The sequence below is a fragment of the Colletotrichum destructivum genome, chromosome 3, assembly GCF_034447905.1.
Source record: "Colletotrichum destructivum chromosome 3, complete sequence".
NCBI classification, from domain to species: domain Eukaryota; kingdom Fungi; phylum Ascomycota; class Sordariomycetes; order Glomerellales; family Glomerellaceae; genus Colletotrichum; species Colletotrichum destructivum.
Window position 1 is genome coordinate 3,328,761 of NC_085898.1, and position 15,829 is coordinate 3,344,589.

The 15,829-nt window shown below is 54.1% G+C and overlaps 4 protein-coding genes across 4 annotated transcripts; 2 read left to right on the forward strand and 2 right to left on the reverse strand.

The window, feature by feature from the left end:
• Window positions 1–3,487: 3,487 nt before the first annotated feature.
• On the forward strand, window positions 3,488–6,308 carry CDEST_05099 (Putative chitin synthase, nucleotide-diphospho-sugar transferase; the record flags this gene model as incomplete). Its single annotated transcript, XM_062921258.1, has 3 exons — window positions 3,488–3,762; window positions 3,814–3,980; window positions 4,037–6,308. Exons 1-3 carry the CDS (start codon window positions 3,724–3,726, stop codon window positions 6,306–6,308), a joined length of 2,478 nt encoding a protein of 825 aa, XP_062777309.1. The 5' UTR covers window positions 3,488–3,723.
• Window positions 6,309–6,975: 667 nt separating this feature from the next.
• CDEST_05100 (uncharacterized protein) lies at window positions 6,976–7,337 on the reverse strand. The gene has a single exon (XM_062921259.1). The coding sequence runs from the start codon at window positions 7,295–7,297 to the stop codon at window positions 7,091–7,093; it is 207 nt and encodes a 68-aa protein (XP_062777310.1). The 5' UTR covers window positions 7,298–7,337; the 3' UTR covers window positions 6,976–7,090.
• Window positions 7,338–7,942: 605 nt separating this feature from the next.
• Window positions 7,943–11,207, forward strand: CDEST_05101 (Putative Heat shock protein 70 family). Its single transcript, XM_062921260.1, has 6 exons — window positions 7,943–8,303; window positions 8,363–8,395; window positions 8,476–8,537; window positions 8,622–8,653; window positions 8,725–10,660; window positions 10,740–11,207. The coding sequence occupies exons 2-6, from the start codon at window positions 8,383–8,385 to the stop codon at window positions 11,022–11,024; spliced, it is 2,328 nt and encodes a 775-aa protein (XP_062777311.1). The 5' UTR covers window positions 7,943–8,303; window positions 8,363–8,382; the 3' UTR covers window positions 11,025–11,207.
• A 188-nt stretch (window positions 11,208–11,395) lies between these two features.
• Window positions 11,396–15,748, reverse strand: CDEST_05102 (Putative small GTP-binding protein). The gene is made up of 4 exons (XM_062921261.1): window positions 14,868–15,748; window positions 14,285–14,803; window positions 12,215–14,223; window positions 11,396–12,149 (listed from the first exon to the last, which is right to left on the reverse strand). Exons 1-4 carry the CDS (start codon window positions 15,324–15,326, stop codon window positions 11,903–11,905), a joined length of 3,234 nt encoding a protein of 1,077 aa, XP_062777312.1. The 5' UTR covers window positions 15,327–15,748; the 3' UTR covers window positions 11,396–11,902.
• Window positions 15,749–15,829: the final 81 nt, after the last annotated feature.

Consider the following 15,829-nt stretch of genomic DNA (forward strand, 5'->3'; position numbering starts at 1 on the left):
TGGAGCAGCAAGCAACAGGTTCTGGGGAGGGCGCCATCGTTTGTTTCATCCCAGGAAAGTGACTGGGTGGTCAGTAGCATGAGATGGCAACCGCCGCAGTGTCTTGGGAAATTTCCATTCTCCTCTGATACGGAGGCGAGGATGCCCCAACGAGCCGCGATGCTACGTTGATGATGTTGCCATTGTTGCTGTGCAGCGTTCAGACACATATGTCCGGTGGCCGCAAGCAAGGTGCAAGTGTGCTCTGCGATGCCCATGCAGGTACAAAATGTAAGAATGTAAGCCTTAAACCTTGGCGACGGCAACGGATGGACAAGAGCTCATATCCGCCCCCCTCGAGATCGTGTGCAGACAGTATTGACACGGCTGAGCAACGATTCCATGGCCGAGCCCTGGGCTCGTTTGCTCGAGGATGCTCCTCATTCGTCCGATGGTGCAGGGCCCCCTGGCAGTAGCTTACTAGCTAAATGGCTAGCTCACCGTGATAGTGATGCTGCAAACGTACAGAGCAGTCGAGCGGGTATGTGGTGAACGTCTGCGCACCAGCGCCGAGAAGAGGCGATGCCACCACGATGGACCCGGAGCGCAGTCAGTGGATGAAGTCAATAAGACAGCGGTCACTAGCCACACAGGTGAAACCGGAGGTAACAGCGGCGGGCGATCATGATGGCGAGTCGAGACTGCAAGCGGCCGGCTTGTATAGAAACGCTTACGAGGAGCTCGAGTGCGACTGGGAGCGGGAGGTGGCAGGAGACGGGTGGCGAGTCCATACCCCCGCCGTTGTCCCGGTGTGTCATGATCCCGCACATTCTGTCTGGCTCGCTCTGGGTTGCTCAGACGTCCACAGACATCTTGGGCCCAGGAATGGTACCGACTTCATCTCCACAGGTTAAGTGTCAGCCACGTCGAAACCGAGCCTAGCCTGGATGGAGAACGAAGTTGGTAAGGGGGGTCAGGAAAAGGAGGATGAGAAACGGATGCAACAATGTAGGCAATGCGTCGTCCCGCCGTAGACGGGACCTGGAGGGAAACCAATTACACCATTGTTTGATAATGAGAAAGGACTGGAGGAGGCAGAGGTGAAGTGCCAAATGGACGGGGTGTGTACTAGTTGATGGGCTGGAATGATGGGTCCAGATGTGTTTGCTGTGGCCATTGTTGACCTGGTAATGGCTGCGGATTGGGGTGTCGGTCGGGGGTTTTCTCCCCTTCTCTCTCATTTCTTTCTCGTTTGCATTCTTTTCTTTGGTCTCCTGCGTCCAGTGTATTTCCGGTTACCATTTTGAAGTCCAAATCGACGAAGCGAGCTTGTGGAGGTAGAGAGAGGTGAGTGATTTGCGACGAAAAGATTCCCACATGCACTGGCGGGGTCTTCGTCTGCCAGATGAGATGCCCCTGGACTAGATCAGTCCTTGTGAAGAGGGGCAGACCCATCATCAGAGACAAGGCAACCCAATCAAGTGCTTCGGATCAGATCCGGATGGGGGTACCCCACCCATACCTAGGTAGCAACCAGATCCGTACGTTCCATGTAATGTAATCAGCTCTTTCATCCCGTCTTGTAAGAAAAGCATCATCAGGACGGCGAAGTCCTTCCACATCCTTAACAATGATGTCAGACATCAGAGATTAATGTTCACTCATGTTCTCTCTACTCAAGAGAAGAAGCAGATGGGAGCTGTCTGTCCATGCGCTTGGCGGGGAGACGAGACACAAGAGCCGCGCCGATTCTATGGCAACCGCCCGTGGGTAAGTGGATATTTATTGCGTTTGACAGGAACAGGAGAGATAGCTCCAAGGCGCAGAGTCTACCAATGCCGATGTCACCTCATTGCTGAGCTGCGCAGGTGGTTGGTTACACGATCAAAGACGTGGTGTTTGGTCAGGAATGCACATTCCGGGGACGCCTCTGATGAATAAAGCCGCCCCCCTACCTACTCACCTTCCGGCCGACCTTCCCCCTCCCCCTCCCAGGCTCCGGCTCTGTTCTGTCGATCCTTCCGTCTGTTGGTGGCTTCTGATCCCTGGAACTTCATCGCCTTGACCGTCTTCGTTAACCTCATGGTGCGGAGGGAGGGACAGGTTAGCTAAGCTGAGGCACCACCGGGCTTCTTGTCCAGGTGCTTTCCACATCCCACATCGCTCGGCTCGCTCCCTGCTCGGGCCTTGATGGGGTGGAGACTACCGGGCCTAGTCCGGGCAGGTCAGTGTTCGACAGTTGAAGAATCTCCCGGTCCCGGCTGGGCAGCGCATTCCAGAGCTAATGACTAGACTCGCCTCTCATTAAGATGTACTCTTGGCGACGAGCGAGGTCCTGATGTGAGGTAGTCCGCCGTTACCATCCATACGATGGCAGACGAAACGAGATGATATAGATAGATTCGACGAAGACCAGGCCCCGGAAGTAGCTATGATGGGCAGCTTGCGAGAAAACCCGAACTGACACACTACATGTCTTCCCTTGCTGTCATCCCGAAGAAACAGGCAGCATTTCTGGATGAGGCCGTCGCTATGATGGCAGCTCGGCTTCATTATTGTTGCCGTGCACAGGTGGCCGGAGGCGTCCGACGGGTTGCAGAAACACATCTCCGGGACACCCAGAGGCATAGTGTCTGTTTCTCGAACTCGCCAACTGCAGTTCCAAAGAGCCAGCTCAACTGTAAGTACGTATATGGAATCGGGCGACCTTCTGCGCCAGATCGTCCACACTTACACACACGCCCTGGCTTGACATGGCGTTTACATAACAACTAACCAATCCGCCCTGCCTGACCTGTGCATGTCGGTGATCCCTGAGAGCTGCTTGTTCGATTGCCTGCTTGCTTGCACGTTGTTTGCTTGCTCCTCCTCGGTCACCAGCCTAGTCATCCTGCCCACCAACTAGACTGGATACATTGAGCACGTCAGTCTGTGGGGTGCTGGACTGATCCAAGCCGGGCGCGGTTCTATCGAGTCTCGAACCCCGTTCGCGCTTCTTCCGTCCTTGGTGTCTTTACCCTTTCCGTCGCTCTACACGTCAGGCTGAAGGCTTCTTAAGACGAGTACAAGTCAGCCAGTCCATCCCATCTTCTAGGAATCTCCTCAGCGTCTATTTTAGTCTCTATCTCCCCTCGTCCTTTCTTTGTCCCCTCAGTTGATCTCCGTCCATGATGCATTCGTTGACCTCATAAGACCCTTTTCGAGTCCGAGTTGTCGCGACCAACCTCTTGGTATTTGAGCAGCCAAGGTAAGAGAACCTGTTAGTTTTGCAAGGTAAGTCGTCTCCCTCTTCTGGCTTCCTCTTCCGGCTCTCCAGAGGAACTTCAGACCGACTTCACCTTATATAAAAAAAGGAGAATAAAAAAAGGCAGAGGTGTCAGCGTTGATGACCAAAGAAGTAGCAACCGCCTCCGAACGACTTCCCTGTCAACATAACTACACCTACGAACGGCCGGGTTGAACAGCTCATCTTGAGTACCAATTACAGCAACGACAAAAACCTCGTGTTACTACGGTTAAGAGAATCAGTGTGAATACAGTACACGCCGAGCCAGCGCGCTGCAACCATCCGACTACACCACGTTCGACCTGCAAGATCCTGTCAATTCTTCTTACCGCGACTTGTGCTGGCTGAGGGACAACTTTCCGTTCGGCATCTTGTCTTCTCGGGACTTAGAGCAGTACTACCAGGGGCTCGTCAACTCGATCATCATACCCCAATAGTGATTCGAATATTCCTTCAAGATGGCGGATGTGGATGGGACCCACTGGGCGACGAAGGACGTGAGTTTCCTTGCCTAGCATCGCCATGTGTTCGCTCGCTGACTTGTCTAGATCGTCTACACGTCCATCGTGGGCCTCGTGATGTTGGCAGCCATTCTCGAATGGTTTCTATGGATCGCTGCGTTTCTGTACTGTCTCTGGAAGGTCTTCATCAAAGCCGAGCACTGGTCCATTCGAGTTCTGGCAGTCATTGTTGGTGTCCTGTTTACATGCTTCAGGTGAGCTACCCCGTACGACATTTGCGAGAAGTGTCAGAAACGCTGACTCCCATCAGAGCAATTTTCCTCCCGATCATGATCGTCACACTGCCGCTTCCAAGTACTGTCGTCAAGTACTGGCCCCAAAGCATGGTTGACGTCCTGCAATGGTTCGCATTTTGGAGTTTCGCTGGGCTGCTGACCATCCCCTGGCTGTTTTGCGTTTACCAGTTGGTCACCAATCAGCTTGGCAGGAAGAAGAGGATCAAGCAGGTTCTCGACGAAGTCTCGGCCCCCAAAGTCGTCATTGTCATGCCGGTCTACAAAGAGGACCCCGACGTTCTTGTTGTCGCCATCAACTCGGTCGTCGACTGCGACTACCCGCCGTCGTGTATCCACGTCTTTTTGTCATTTGATGGTGATCAGGAGGACGAACTCTACTTGAACACCTTGGACAAGATGGGCGTCCCACTGACTCTCGAGACGTACCCCAAGAGTATCGACGTTACCTACAAGTCCGCCCGTATCACCATCTCTCGTTTCCCTCACGGCGGAAAGCGTCATTGCCAGAAGGCTACTTTCAAACTCATCGATAAGGTCTACGAACATTACCTCAAGAGAAACGACAATCTATTCATCCTCTTCATCGACTCCGATTGTATCCTTGACCCTACCTGCCTACAGAACTTCGTTTACGACATGGAGCTGAGCCCCGGCAACAACAGAGACATGTTAGCGATGACTGGTGTCATTACGTCTACGACTAAGAAGCATAGCTTGATCACCCTGCTCCAAGACATGGAATACATCCACGGCCAACTTTTCGAGCGTACTGTCGAGTCGGGATGCGGCGCCGTTACTTGCCTTCCCGGTGCCTTGACAATGCTTCGGTTTTCTGCATTCCGCCGCATGGCCAAGTACTATTTTGCCGACAAAGCCGAGCAGTGCGAAGATCTCTTCGACTTTGCCAAGTGCCATCTGGGAGAGGATCGTTGGCTCACCCATCTGTTCATGATCGGAGCCAAGAAGCGTTACCAGATCCAGATGTGCACATCGGCCTTTTGCAAGACCGAAGCTGTCCAGACGATGAAGTCGCTCATCAAACAACGCCGACGTTGGTTTCTGGGTTTTCTCTCCAACGAAGTGTGCATGCTTACTGATTGGCGTCTCTGGAAGCGCTACCCTATCTTGGTCCTCATCCGATTCATGCAAAACACCATCCGCACCACTGCCCTGTTGTTCTTCATCATGGTACTTGCCATCATAACGACTTCCAAGAAGGTTGATAACTTGCCGGTTGGATTCATCGCCATCTCTCTTGGACTCAACTGGCTCATGATGCTGTACTTTGGTGCCAAGCTCAGGCGATTCAAGATCTGGCTGTATCCGGTCATGTTCATTCTCAACCCTTTCTTCAACTGGTTTTACATGGTCTATGGTATATTCACCGCTGGGCAGAGAACATGGGGAGGACCCAGAGCCGACGCTGCCACCGCCGACACTTCTACCACCGCCCAACAAGCCATCGAGCAAGCGGAGGAGGCCGGAGACGACCTCAATGTCGTGCCCGAAAGTTTCATCCCTGCTGCTGAAGCCAGGAAGGAGAGCATTGCCGGTGGTAAAGGCAATATGGGTCCTATGGGCCGCAAGCACAGCGTAGTCCAGCCGCCAGCAAACATCGAGGGACGCTTTGCGGCCAGAGAGAAGACATCGAGCGGTTTCTACGTCAACGCCGACGACTCCCAGGTTACGGTCAACCGGACCGGACCTAACGGGTTCGGTCCTTCGTGGGCCTTACAGTCTCGCGATTCGTTCGATAGTATGGTATCGGCGCAGACTGCTGGCAACTCTGTCTACATGCCTCGTCGAGTGGAGAGCATTATGGGAGAGGAGGATAGGAAGAAGTACGAGCTCGCACAACAAGGGCAATTCAACCAGTTTTTGGCCAACTCGAAACGCTTTGGGGCGCAAACGTCAGCGACTGGCCAAGTATACGAATACTCGGATTCCGAAATGAAGCGAGCCGGGTTCCAAGACGCACCCGATCCGTTGGAAGGCGGCGGCCAGGAACACACAGAGAACATGCTGATGGGAGCCGTCGACAACAGCCTCTCTAGGCCCCAGTCCGGAGAAGGTCCGACGTCGAGGCAAGGAACCACGACAACGACAACGACAACGACAACGACATCGCACTCAATGTCAACGACGCACTCTGCCCGCAGCGGCCGAAGCCCACTTGCACGAGCCAGCCTTGTCCGCACCATCCAGCTCGAAGACGTGCCGTCTGAGGGTGAGAGCTCGACCAGCGGCAAAAACAGTCGTGACCACTCGCCCAAGGCTGGACGATAAATAGGGGTGAAGGTGGGATCAACATGGAGATAAGTTGTGCTATAGAATGGAGGCATGCATAACTACTAGCGTCTGAAAGACCCTCGGCGATATTATTGATGGTGATGGTTTGTGGGCCGCATCTTTTTTTCTTCATTTCTTTTGTATAATCAATCATTCTGCCCACGAGTCGGCTGTCAAAGAAGCTGGGAACTGGAGAATTTGGCCGTGTAGACATAGGGGAAGGATAAGAAGAGGGAGGAAAAAAAAAGGAAAACCGCACACATATTATCGGACAGTTATTAGCAACAGTTACCTAATACAATGTCTCTTCAAGGCAATCAGAGTCTTGGAAGCCGGTGTGACAATGAATGAGTAGTACCTGATGAGAGAATATAGTATGGCATGTCGCCTGGGACAAGCAGCTGGGCCCGCATCATGGCTAGCCAAGGACTGGGGGCTGTTCCTGGGCTAATAGTGCCACGGCCTTAACGGCGGACGCTCAGGTGAGCCCCCGTGTTCTGAGAAGTTGACATCGGAGCTGCGTGGGCGTCAGGTGTCGAAAATCGGGTTCGTGCCGGGATTGGATATCGTGAGGTTGCAACTTAGGTAAAGATGGAGAGTCTGGGGGATGCAAATGGTAATAATGGTGGCACGGGAAGAAGGCATTACTCAATGGTGGGGTATCGCCAAGATTAGATTAGATAAGTGCAAATGGTGGACTGTACAGAGTACAGATACTGTGTACGGATACCTGTAAATGCTACCCAGGTGGTACACACAGTTCCTAAGGTATCTAGTATCTAGATAGGTAGGTAGATACAGGACGCATCTTCACAACCGGCATGTGTGTGTTTTCCTGCTTGGTTGGGAGAAGCTGGCGTGGCCATTGTCTGTCGTGCTGAAAGGTGGGCGATGAATCCGGAGCATTTCAGCCGGAACTCAATTGTTCTAAAGAGGAAGACAGTCAGAGAGAGATTCAGGGCATCCCTGACGTGACGTGCGGTCATTTGTGTTGTCAGGCTTCGGCCAAGACTCTGTCGTGTCGGGCTGTTCTCGATTTAAGCAGACGCAAAAAGTGTACATTGGTTGGCTAGGGGGGGCAAGGTACTCCGTACATCTGTTGATTGTCCCGCCCACAGCATTGGTCCTTCCTTGCTCTGATTGTTCGTCTCGCCCGGCCTTACGTAGCGGCCCCAGACCACATACCACATACCAGAGCCAGTTGGAGAGAAGGAGTTGTGAGGGGGCGGAAGGGTGGAGGAGCCATGGAGGGGCAGGGCTGGAGGAAGTGACGAGAGGTGGTGGACGTGGCCCGGACAGGGGCCGCCAGCAGAATGACAGAGAACGAGGGAGAATCTTCTTTCCCATTCGACCTCCACTAACATTTCAGTGCTAGCCATGCAACCTGTGAAAATCAGACTTCCGACCTTAGGTACCAAGCAATGGAGGAAATACTGACTGCATCCACCAAGACATAGCTCTACACACTCACTGCTACAGGGTTACTTACGCAGTATTGTATTGCGCTGGTGGCAGAGAGCATTGCATAATAACACAGGGCAGTCCATCCAATACACACATAGTATCTTTCATGTTGAGCAATAAAAGGTGGCCACTTAGGCTTACCGCTTTGCCTCCTCTGCCTCGCCTTCCTTAGTCCCTGCCTTCTAGACAGTGTATCCACCATCCACACCTCCCATTACGCACCAGCGCCTGGCTGCTAGAGCAAACTGCGCGCACTTCGCACTGCAACTTTTTTTTTGCCCACCTCCCACACATCCCACCTTAAGGCTCTCTTGCGTATTGACAAACTCTTAAACCTTGCATTTGTCTCTACTTTTCCCTCCCCCATCCTTTTCAAACGAGACGACCTTTTTTTTATTTTCCACTCAACCGCTTGTAGATACCCTTCCAGCAAGTCGGATAATCGCCCTCTCCTCTACTCGACTCGACTCGACTCAACTCAACTCGATTCGTACCTTCACCTCTTTCCCCCCTCTTTAGAGCGTTGTTGTGAGCGCAACCCCGCCATCAAAAGTCCGCCGGACGACCCTTGTTTACAATCCTTACAGAAAGAACACAACCGCCCAACATGAGTGTCGTTGGTACGTTTGCGCATCTTCCCTTCTGTCACCCGTTGCCGTGCGGCACGAGGGAAGTATTTGCTGACTTGTCTCTTCTGCAGGTGTCGATTTCGGAACCCTCAAGACGGTGATTGCCGTCGCCAGAAATCGCGGCGTCGATGTGGTGTGTACCCAACGCTTGCCCCTCCCCCTCCAAAATTTTCGACTTTTTGCGACACATCAACGATGACTGACACTCGCCATCTAGATCTCCAACGAGGTTTCCAACCGCGCCACGCCGTACGTACTATCCGGACACTCTCCTTGACCCTACACACCCGATTTGCAGTTAGACTGACGGCTATTTCTAGATCTGTGGTTGGCTTCGGCCCCAAGTCGCGATACCTTGGCGAGAGCGCCAAGACGCAAGAGATCTCCAACCTGAAGAACACCGTCAGTGCCATCAAGCGTCTTGCCGGCCGCTCTTTCAACGACCCCGATGCCCAGATCGAGCAGCAGTACATCACCGCCCCCCTCGTCGATGTTAACGGCCAGGTCGGTGTCGAGGTCAACTACCTCGGCAAGAAGGAGAGGTTCACCAACACCCAGCTGATTGCCATGTACCTGAGCAAGATAAAGCAGACGACGCAAGCCGAGATCAAGCTCCCCGTCTCTGACTTGGTAATGAGCGTCCCCGCTTGGTTCACTGACATCCAGCGCCGCGCCATTATCGATGCCGCCGAGATCGCCGGACTGAAGCTCCTTCGCCTTATGAACGACACTACTGCTGCCGCTTTGGGCTGGGGTATCACCAAGCTCGACCTCCCCGCTCCCGAGGAGAAGCCCCGCCGTGTGGCCTTCATCGACATTGGCCACAGCAACTACACTGCTTCCATTGTCGAATTCAAGAAGGGCGAGCTCGCCGTCAAGGGCACCGCCTTTGACCGCCACTTCGGTGGCCGTGACTTCGACAAGGCCCTCGTCGAGCACCTCGGCAAGGAGTTCAGCGGCAAGTACAAGATTGACATCCACTCCAACGGCCGGGCCATGGCTCGCACCATTGCCGCCGCCGAGAAGTGCAAGAAGATTCTTTCCGCCAACCAGCAAGCCCCTGTCAACATCGAGTCCATCATGAACGACGTCGACGTTGCCGCCATGATTACCCGCCAGGAGTTCGAGGCCATGGTTGAGCCTCTGCTGGCCCGCGTCCACGTGCCTCTCGAGCAGGCTCTGGCCGAGGCCAAGTTGACCAAGGATGACATCGATATCATCGAGGTCATCGGCGGTGGCAGCCGTGTCCCCGCCCTCAAGGAGAGAATCCAGGCTTTCTTCGGCAAGACCCTGTCCTTCACCCTGAACCAAGACGAGGCCATTGCCCGTGGTGCCGCCTTCAGCTGCGCCATTCTATCCCCCGTTTTCCGAGTTCGCGATTTCACTGTCCAGGATATCATGAGCTACCCCATCGAGTTTACCTGGGAGAAGGCTCCCGATATCCCCGATGAAGACACCAGCCTGACCGTCTTTAACCGCGGCAACGTCCTGCCGTCTACCAAGATCCTTACCTTCTACCGCAAGCAGCCCTTCGACCTCGAGGCTCGCTACGCCAAGCCTGAAGACCTTCCGGGCAAGATCAACCCATGGATTGGTCGCTTTTCCGTCAAGGGCGTTAAGGCCGACGGCAAGGACGATTTCATGATCTGCAAGCTCAAGGCGCGCGTCAATATCCATGGTGTTCTCAACGTCGAGAGCGGCTACTATGTCGAGGACCAGGAGGTTGAGGAGGAGGTCAAGGAAGACGAGAACGGAGACAAGAAGGACCCTGATGTGAGTTTTGAGGCGTCTCGTTCTGAAGTTTTGTTACCTACCGAGGTGGGCGATGCCATGAGGTCGCCGCCGAAACGTCGACATCATGACATTGACCCTGAGCCTCGTTCTTTCCTGCCCTGCGAGTTCGTCGAGGACGAAGATGGGATGCCGAAGCTAACGTATGCACCCCTTAAGGCCATGGAGACGGACAACAAGGACGATGCGCCCAAGAAGACCCGCAAGGTCAAGAAGCAGGTCCGCAAGGGCGACCTTCCCATCGTCAGCGGCACCGCGTCCCTGTCCGAAACAGCGAGAACCTCGCTTTTCGAGAAGGAGTCTTCCATGGTTATGGAGGACAAGCTTGTCGCCGACACCGAGGAAAAGAAGAACGAGCTCGAGACCTACATCTACGATCTCCGCAACAAGCTCGACGACCAGTACGCTGAGTTTGCTAGTGATGAGGAGAAGACTAAGATTAAGGAGAAGCTTGAGCAGACCGAAGTGAGTCTCCATTCTCTTTTCTCGCATTCCCCATGAGACCGGAAGCCGTAAGCGACCACTTGCTAAAACAATTCAATAGGACTGGCTCTACGATGAGGGTGATGACACCACCAAGGCTGTCTACATCGCCAAGATCGACGAGATCCGTGCTATGGCCGGACCTATCGTTCAACGCCACTTCGACAAGGTTGAGGAGGAGCGCCGCCTCGTTCAGGAGAGAGTAGACGCCGAGAAGGCTGCCAAGCGTGCCGAAGAGGAGGCCCGCAAAGCCGCCGAGGCAGAGAAGGCTCCCAAGGATGAGGAGATGACCGATGCCGACGGCAACAAGCCCGAGGGTGAGCAGGCTGGTGAGGGCACAAAATAGGATGCAATCGACCTGACCAGTGCCTGAATGGATGAAAGAGAAAGGGAAAAAGCAAGAAGTAACGAAGATGATAGAATAGACCCTAGCCATGGTTTCTTTCGGGTTGGCATAGGGCTCACAGGCTAGAGCAGCTTCGACGGTTTTTACCATGGAATGAGAGAAATGACATGACCTTTGATGACATCCACCTGACACCAGATGTACTTGAATGTATCCCTATTGCGATAACATATCAACATCAACATCAAAACCAACTTGCTTGGTAATATCTTTCACTCATGTACTTTTGCAATCGTGGTTGGTGCTTTTAGAGGTTGTGCCTTGGTACAAGGGCCACGTCAAAGATAGCATAGAGGAGTACAAAGACAAGCATGCTAAACAGCTCCCCCCTTGTTTTTATTGGCATAATTGACCCAGCTAGATCTTGTCATGGCTCGATACGTCAATACCGAAAGGTTCATTTTCTTCTTCCAGAACCTGACACTGGATCTCTCGTGACCCATTTCATTGGGTCCTACCCGATCTGGTGACTTTTGTTACGATTGAGATTTCAATATGAAATAATTGCTTTTAGGGAAGAGACCTGGAAAGAAACGATGCAGGGAGATGGCGGGGAGATGATCGTACACAAAAACAAGGTTCTTTTCTTCTTGACTCGTCCATCATCAATCCCTTCCCCCATGCCACAACCAATCCGGGTTTCCTTTCCTCCTTTCCCATTCCCTCGTTTCTAGAAACATAGCTCTCCATCTCTCTTTCTCATGCAAAATTAAAACACTCTCACAAACCCTCTTGCTCATCGTTCGACTTGAACAGTCAGACCATGGCCCTGCTCCCAAAAGGAAGGGGCGAGATGGGTAAGGGGGGAGGGGTTGTATTTAGTGGATGTCGAAGAGGGGCTTGAGCTTGATGATGAGCTGCCACTCGTCGTTGCTGACGTCTTTGCGGTAGAACTCCTTGAGAGTGTCGATGGAGGCACGCGAGATGAGACTGTACAGCGTGTCCGACTCCTCGAGCTGGCGGCCGTACGTCGGCTGGTGGCCGCCCATCTCGATCTTGACAGCGACCGAGGGCTGGCCCCTCTTGCAGACGGGAATTTGCTTGTGGTCACGCTCAATTGAAGTGCTAATGATTGAAAAGGTTAGCTTTGGGGAACGGTGGCTCGTAACTGAGTACGTGGGGGAACTTACACTCTGCCAAGGTTGATAACTTCCTTCAAACCTGTAACGGCGTTGTTTTTGACTACAGCAATCGGCGTGTTGATCTTCAGCTGACCCTCGACGACGTCGACACCGACGACAATGGGGTTGGTCTTGTTGAAAACAGCAACGGTGTTGAGCACGCAGGGGAAGACAGCCAGCATCTTAGACTCCTCCTTCTTCTTCTCCAAGAGCTCAGCCATATGCTTGGTAAAGGCGTCGAAGAGATGGTAGATAATGTCTGCCGTAAAGATCTTGACGCCGACGTCGTCTGCGTACTGCTGCGCTTCCTTGTCGACCTTGACATCGAAGCAAAGCATGACGGCGAAGTCGGCTGCCTTCTCAAGCATGATACCGGCTTGCATGACATCACGCTTGTAAACAGGGCCGATGCCGACGTTGGCGACGGGGATCTTGCAATCCTTGAGGAAGTCCAACAGCGCCTCGAGGGAACCGAGGGTGGACGCCTGGACACTGACACCACGGCCGGTCTTCTCGACACGGTTGAACAAGGTGGCGAGATCAGACTCGACCTCGTCGATGATGTCGTCCTCGTCGTCGTCGGGGCCGACGACCAACATACGAGAACCGGCAATGGCACCCTCAAGACCAGGGGCACTGATCTTGACACCCAAAGCGGCCTTGACCTCCTTGTTGTGCACATACGCCGACTTGAGACGCAGTTCACGCATCGGTGCCGGCGTCAACAAGGCACGAATGTTTGTGCAGATGGCGCCTTCCACACCGCACAAGACGATCCTGTCACCCTCGCGTAAGATACCGTTGGACAAGACGACATCGACAGTCATGCCGAAACCTTCAATGGCCTTGACCTCAAGGACTGTAGCCTGGACCTCGGAAAGATACATGAGGGATCCAACCATGCGCTCCTGGGTGAGCTGGATGATGAGCTTCAGCATGTCGGGGATACCCTCGCCGGTGTGGGCAGAGGTGGGGATGAGGGAGACGTTCTTGGCCATAGACTTGTTCTCGTAGAAGAGCTCGGCGTTGAAACCCTGCTCGGCAAAGGCGAGCTTGGTCTGCTCCAGGCGGTTCTTGAACTCGTTCTGCACACCTCTGGGCTGCAGAGCCAAACTCTCTTGGAAACCATTGTTGTCGACCTTCTTCCAGCCGTACAGACGATCGATCTTGTTGAGAGCGACAACGAAGGGGGTCTTCCTGTCACGAAGCATTCTCATCGACTCCAAGGTTTGCGGCTCGAGGCCGTGCATGATATCGACGACAAGAATGGCGATGTTGCAGAGCGATGAACCACGAGAACGCAAGTTGGAGAAGGACTCGTGGCCAGGGGTATCAATGACCAGCAGTCCGGGGACCTTGAACTCGAAGGAGCCGTCGGTGTTGACGACGGCTACCTTCTGCTTGATGGCCTCAACAGGGAAGTAGGTGGCACCAATCTGTTGAGTAATACCACCAGCTTCGCCCTCTTGCACGTTGGTCTGACGGATCTTGTCGAGAAGCTTCGTCTTTCCGGTATCGACGTGGCCCAGAATACAGCAAATGGGAGATCGGAGGTTGTCTTTGGATCTCGCTGCCAGCGCGGCCTGGTGAGCCTTCTCGCGACGTTCCGCGGCCTCCCTCTTGCGCTGAAGCTCGGCTTGGCGAGCTGCTGTCTCCTTCTCATCTTCTTCAGAGTCGTCGGAATCAGAGTCGGAGTCGGAGTCGTCCTCCTCATCATCGCCCTCATCCTCGTCCTTCTGACTGGGCTTCTCGGGTTTGCCGTTGGCCGCCTTCGCCTTCTTTTCTTGCTCTTCGTCGCTGTCGGCATCCCAGCTGTCCTTGACGTCCTCCTCGTCAGAAGCGGCGGCAGCCTCCCAGTCGTCTTCCAAGTCACTGGCTTCAGCGGCCTTCTTCTTGGCGGCGGCAGCTTCAGCCTCTGCCTTTTCCTTGGCCGCCTTCTCTTCTGCCTCCTTGTGGAGACGTTCGGCCTCCTTTCTGGCGCGCTCGGCAGCCTCAGCAAGGGCCCTTTCTTCGTCGATCTATACAGCAAGCGGTCAGTCTTAGGAACCTTGGGAGGTTGAATGGATATGCGAAGCTCACCTTGTCTTGCGCCTTGCGGCCTCCCTTCTTCTTGTTGTCGTAGGTGACCTTCTTCTTCTTATCGCCCTCGCCCTCGTCGGCGGGACCAACCTTGATACCGGCAGCAAGCATCTGCTGAAGCTTACGCTCGTTGCGAGCCTTTTCCTCTTTCTGGGCCTTGGTCATGAACTTGCCCTCCTTCTTTAGTTGTTCGATCTTCTCCTTTTCTTTTTGTTTCTTAAGAGCCTTGGCCTCCTCTCTGCGCTTGTTTTCCTCATTGGCGGCGCGCTCCTCCTCCTCGATTCTCTTCTTCTCCTCTTCGGCGAAGCGAGCCTGTTCTTCTTGCTGGCGACGAAGCTCCTCCTGCTGTTTCTGGAGCGCAGCGAGGGCAGCGGGAATCTTCTTCTTCTTACCACCCTTCTCTTCGGCAGGCGGGGGAGCAACGGCGTCGGCGGCGGGCGTCGGGGAGTCCTTCTTCTCGGGAGCTGCCTTAGCAGGTTCAGCCTTTGCGGCAGGGGCAGTGGTCTTCTTCTTCGCAGCCTGTATGTGCATGATGAGATTAGTGAAAAGTCCATGGCCCGAGGGAGGAACGCTGTAGGCTCACCTGCTCCTTCTTACGCTGCTTCTCCCTCTCCTTCTTCAACTTCTCCTTTTCGGCCTTGGTCAGGACGCGACCGGGGCCATCCCCCTCGTCATCGGCAGCGGGGGCGGCGGTGGCTGCGGGAGCCTGCTTGCCCTTGCCACCCTTGCCTTTCTTCTGGGGCAGAGCGAACTCGTCTTCCATAGTGGCTTCCTCGGGAGCCTTCTCAGCGAGGCTGGGCGAAGGTTCGGCCTCGACCTCAGGCTCGGGAGCGGCGGGGGGCTCCTCGATGCCCTTCTTCTTTCTCTTCTCTCTGTTCTTGCGCATGGTGGCCATGAGACCGCCGGGGGTCTCATCTTCCTCCTCGGCTGGCTTTTCGGCATCAGCTTCTAGAGTGGCGGCGGCGGGGGCGATGGTCTCGCCGAGCTCATTCTCCCAGTCATCGTTGGCGCGAGCCTTGTTCCCCTTCTTCTTGGGAGGCATGTTTGCGGTACTCGACGTTTAGGTACTGCGAAACGAGTCAAAGGTTCTTGGTTGGACCCGGTGCAAAAAGATGCAGGGTGTGGGCGATATCAAGCAGAAAGTGACGGGTAGACAGACGCGGTGGGAATTCCCAAAGATGGGTGGGGTCGGGGCTATTGGTGGTTCGAGAAGAGAAGCACACTGAAGGCTCTTCAACGACGTAAGAGATTGGATGGCGAGAAAACCGAGTCCTGAGTGCAATTTTGTCGGGGCCAACACGACATAATACGGACGATGCAGCACCTCTCTGTATTTTTTTTGAGTAAAAGAAGGAAGGCTACGACCGTAGGATACCGTAGTGTTCGAAATCTCGAACAGGGAAAATGGGAATGCACAGGTTCGCTGCGGGGCAAGAGAGGCGCATTCCATTGCATAAACGGATGCTGTGGGCTTAGGTTGGTGACCTCAGGTTGCACTTACCTAGGTAGGTACCTACAAGTAGTCACTAGGTAGGTAGGTTCTGC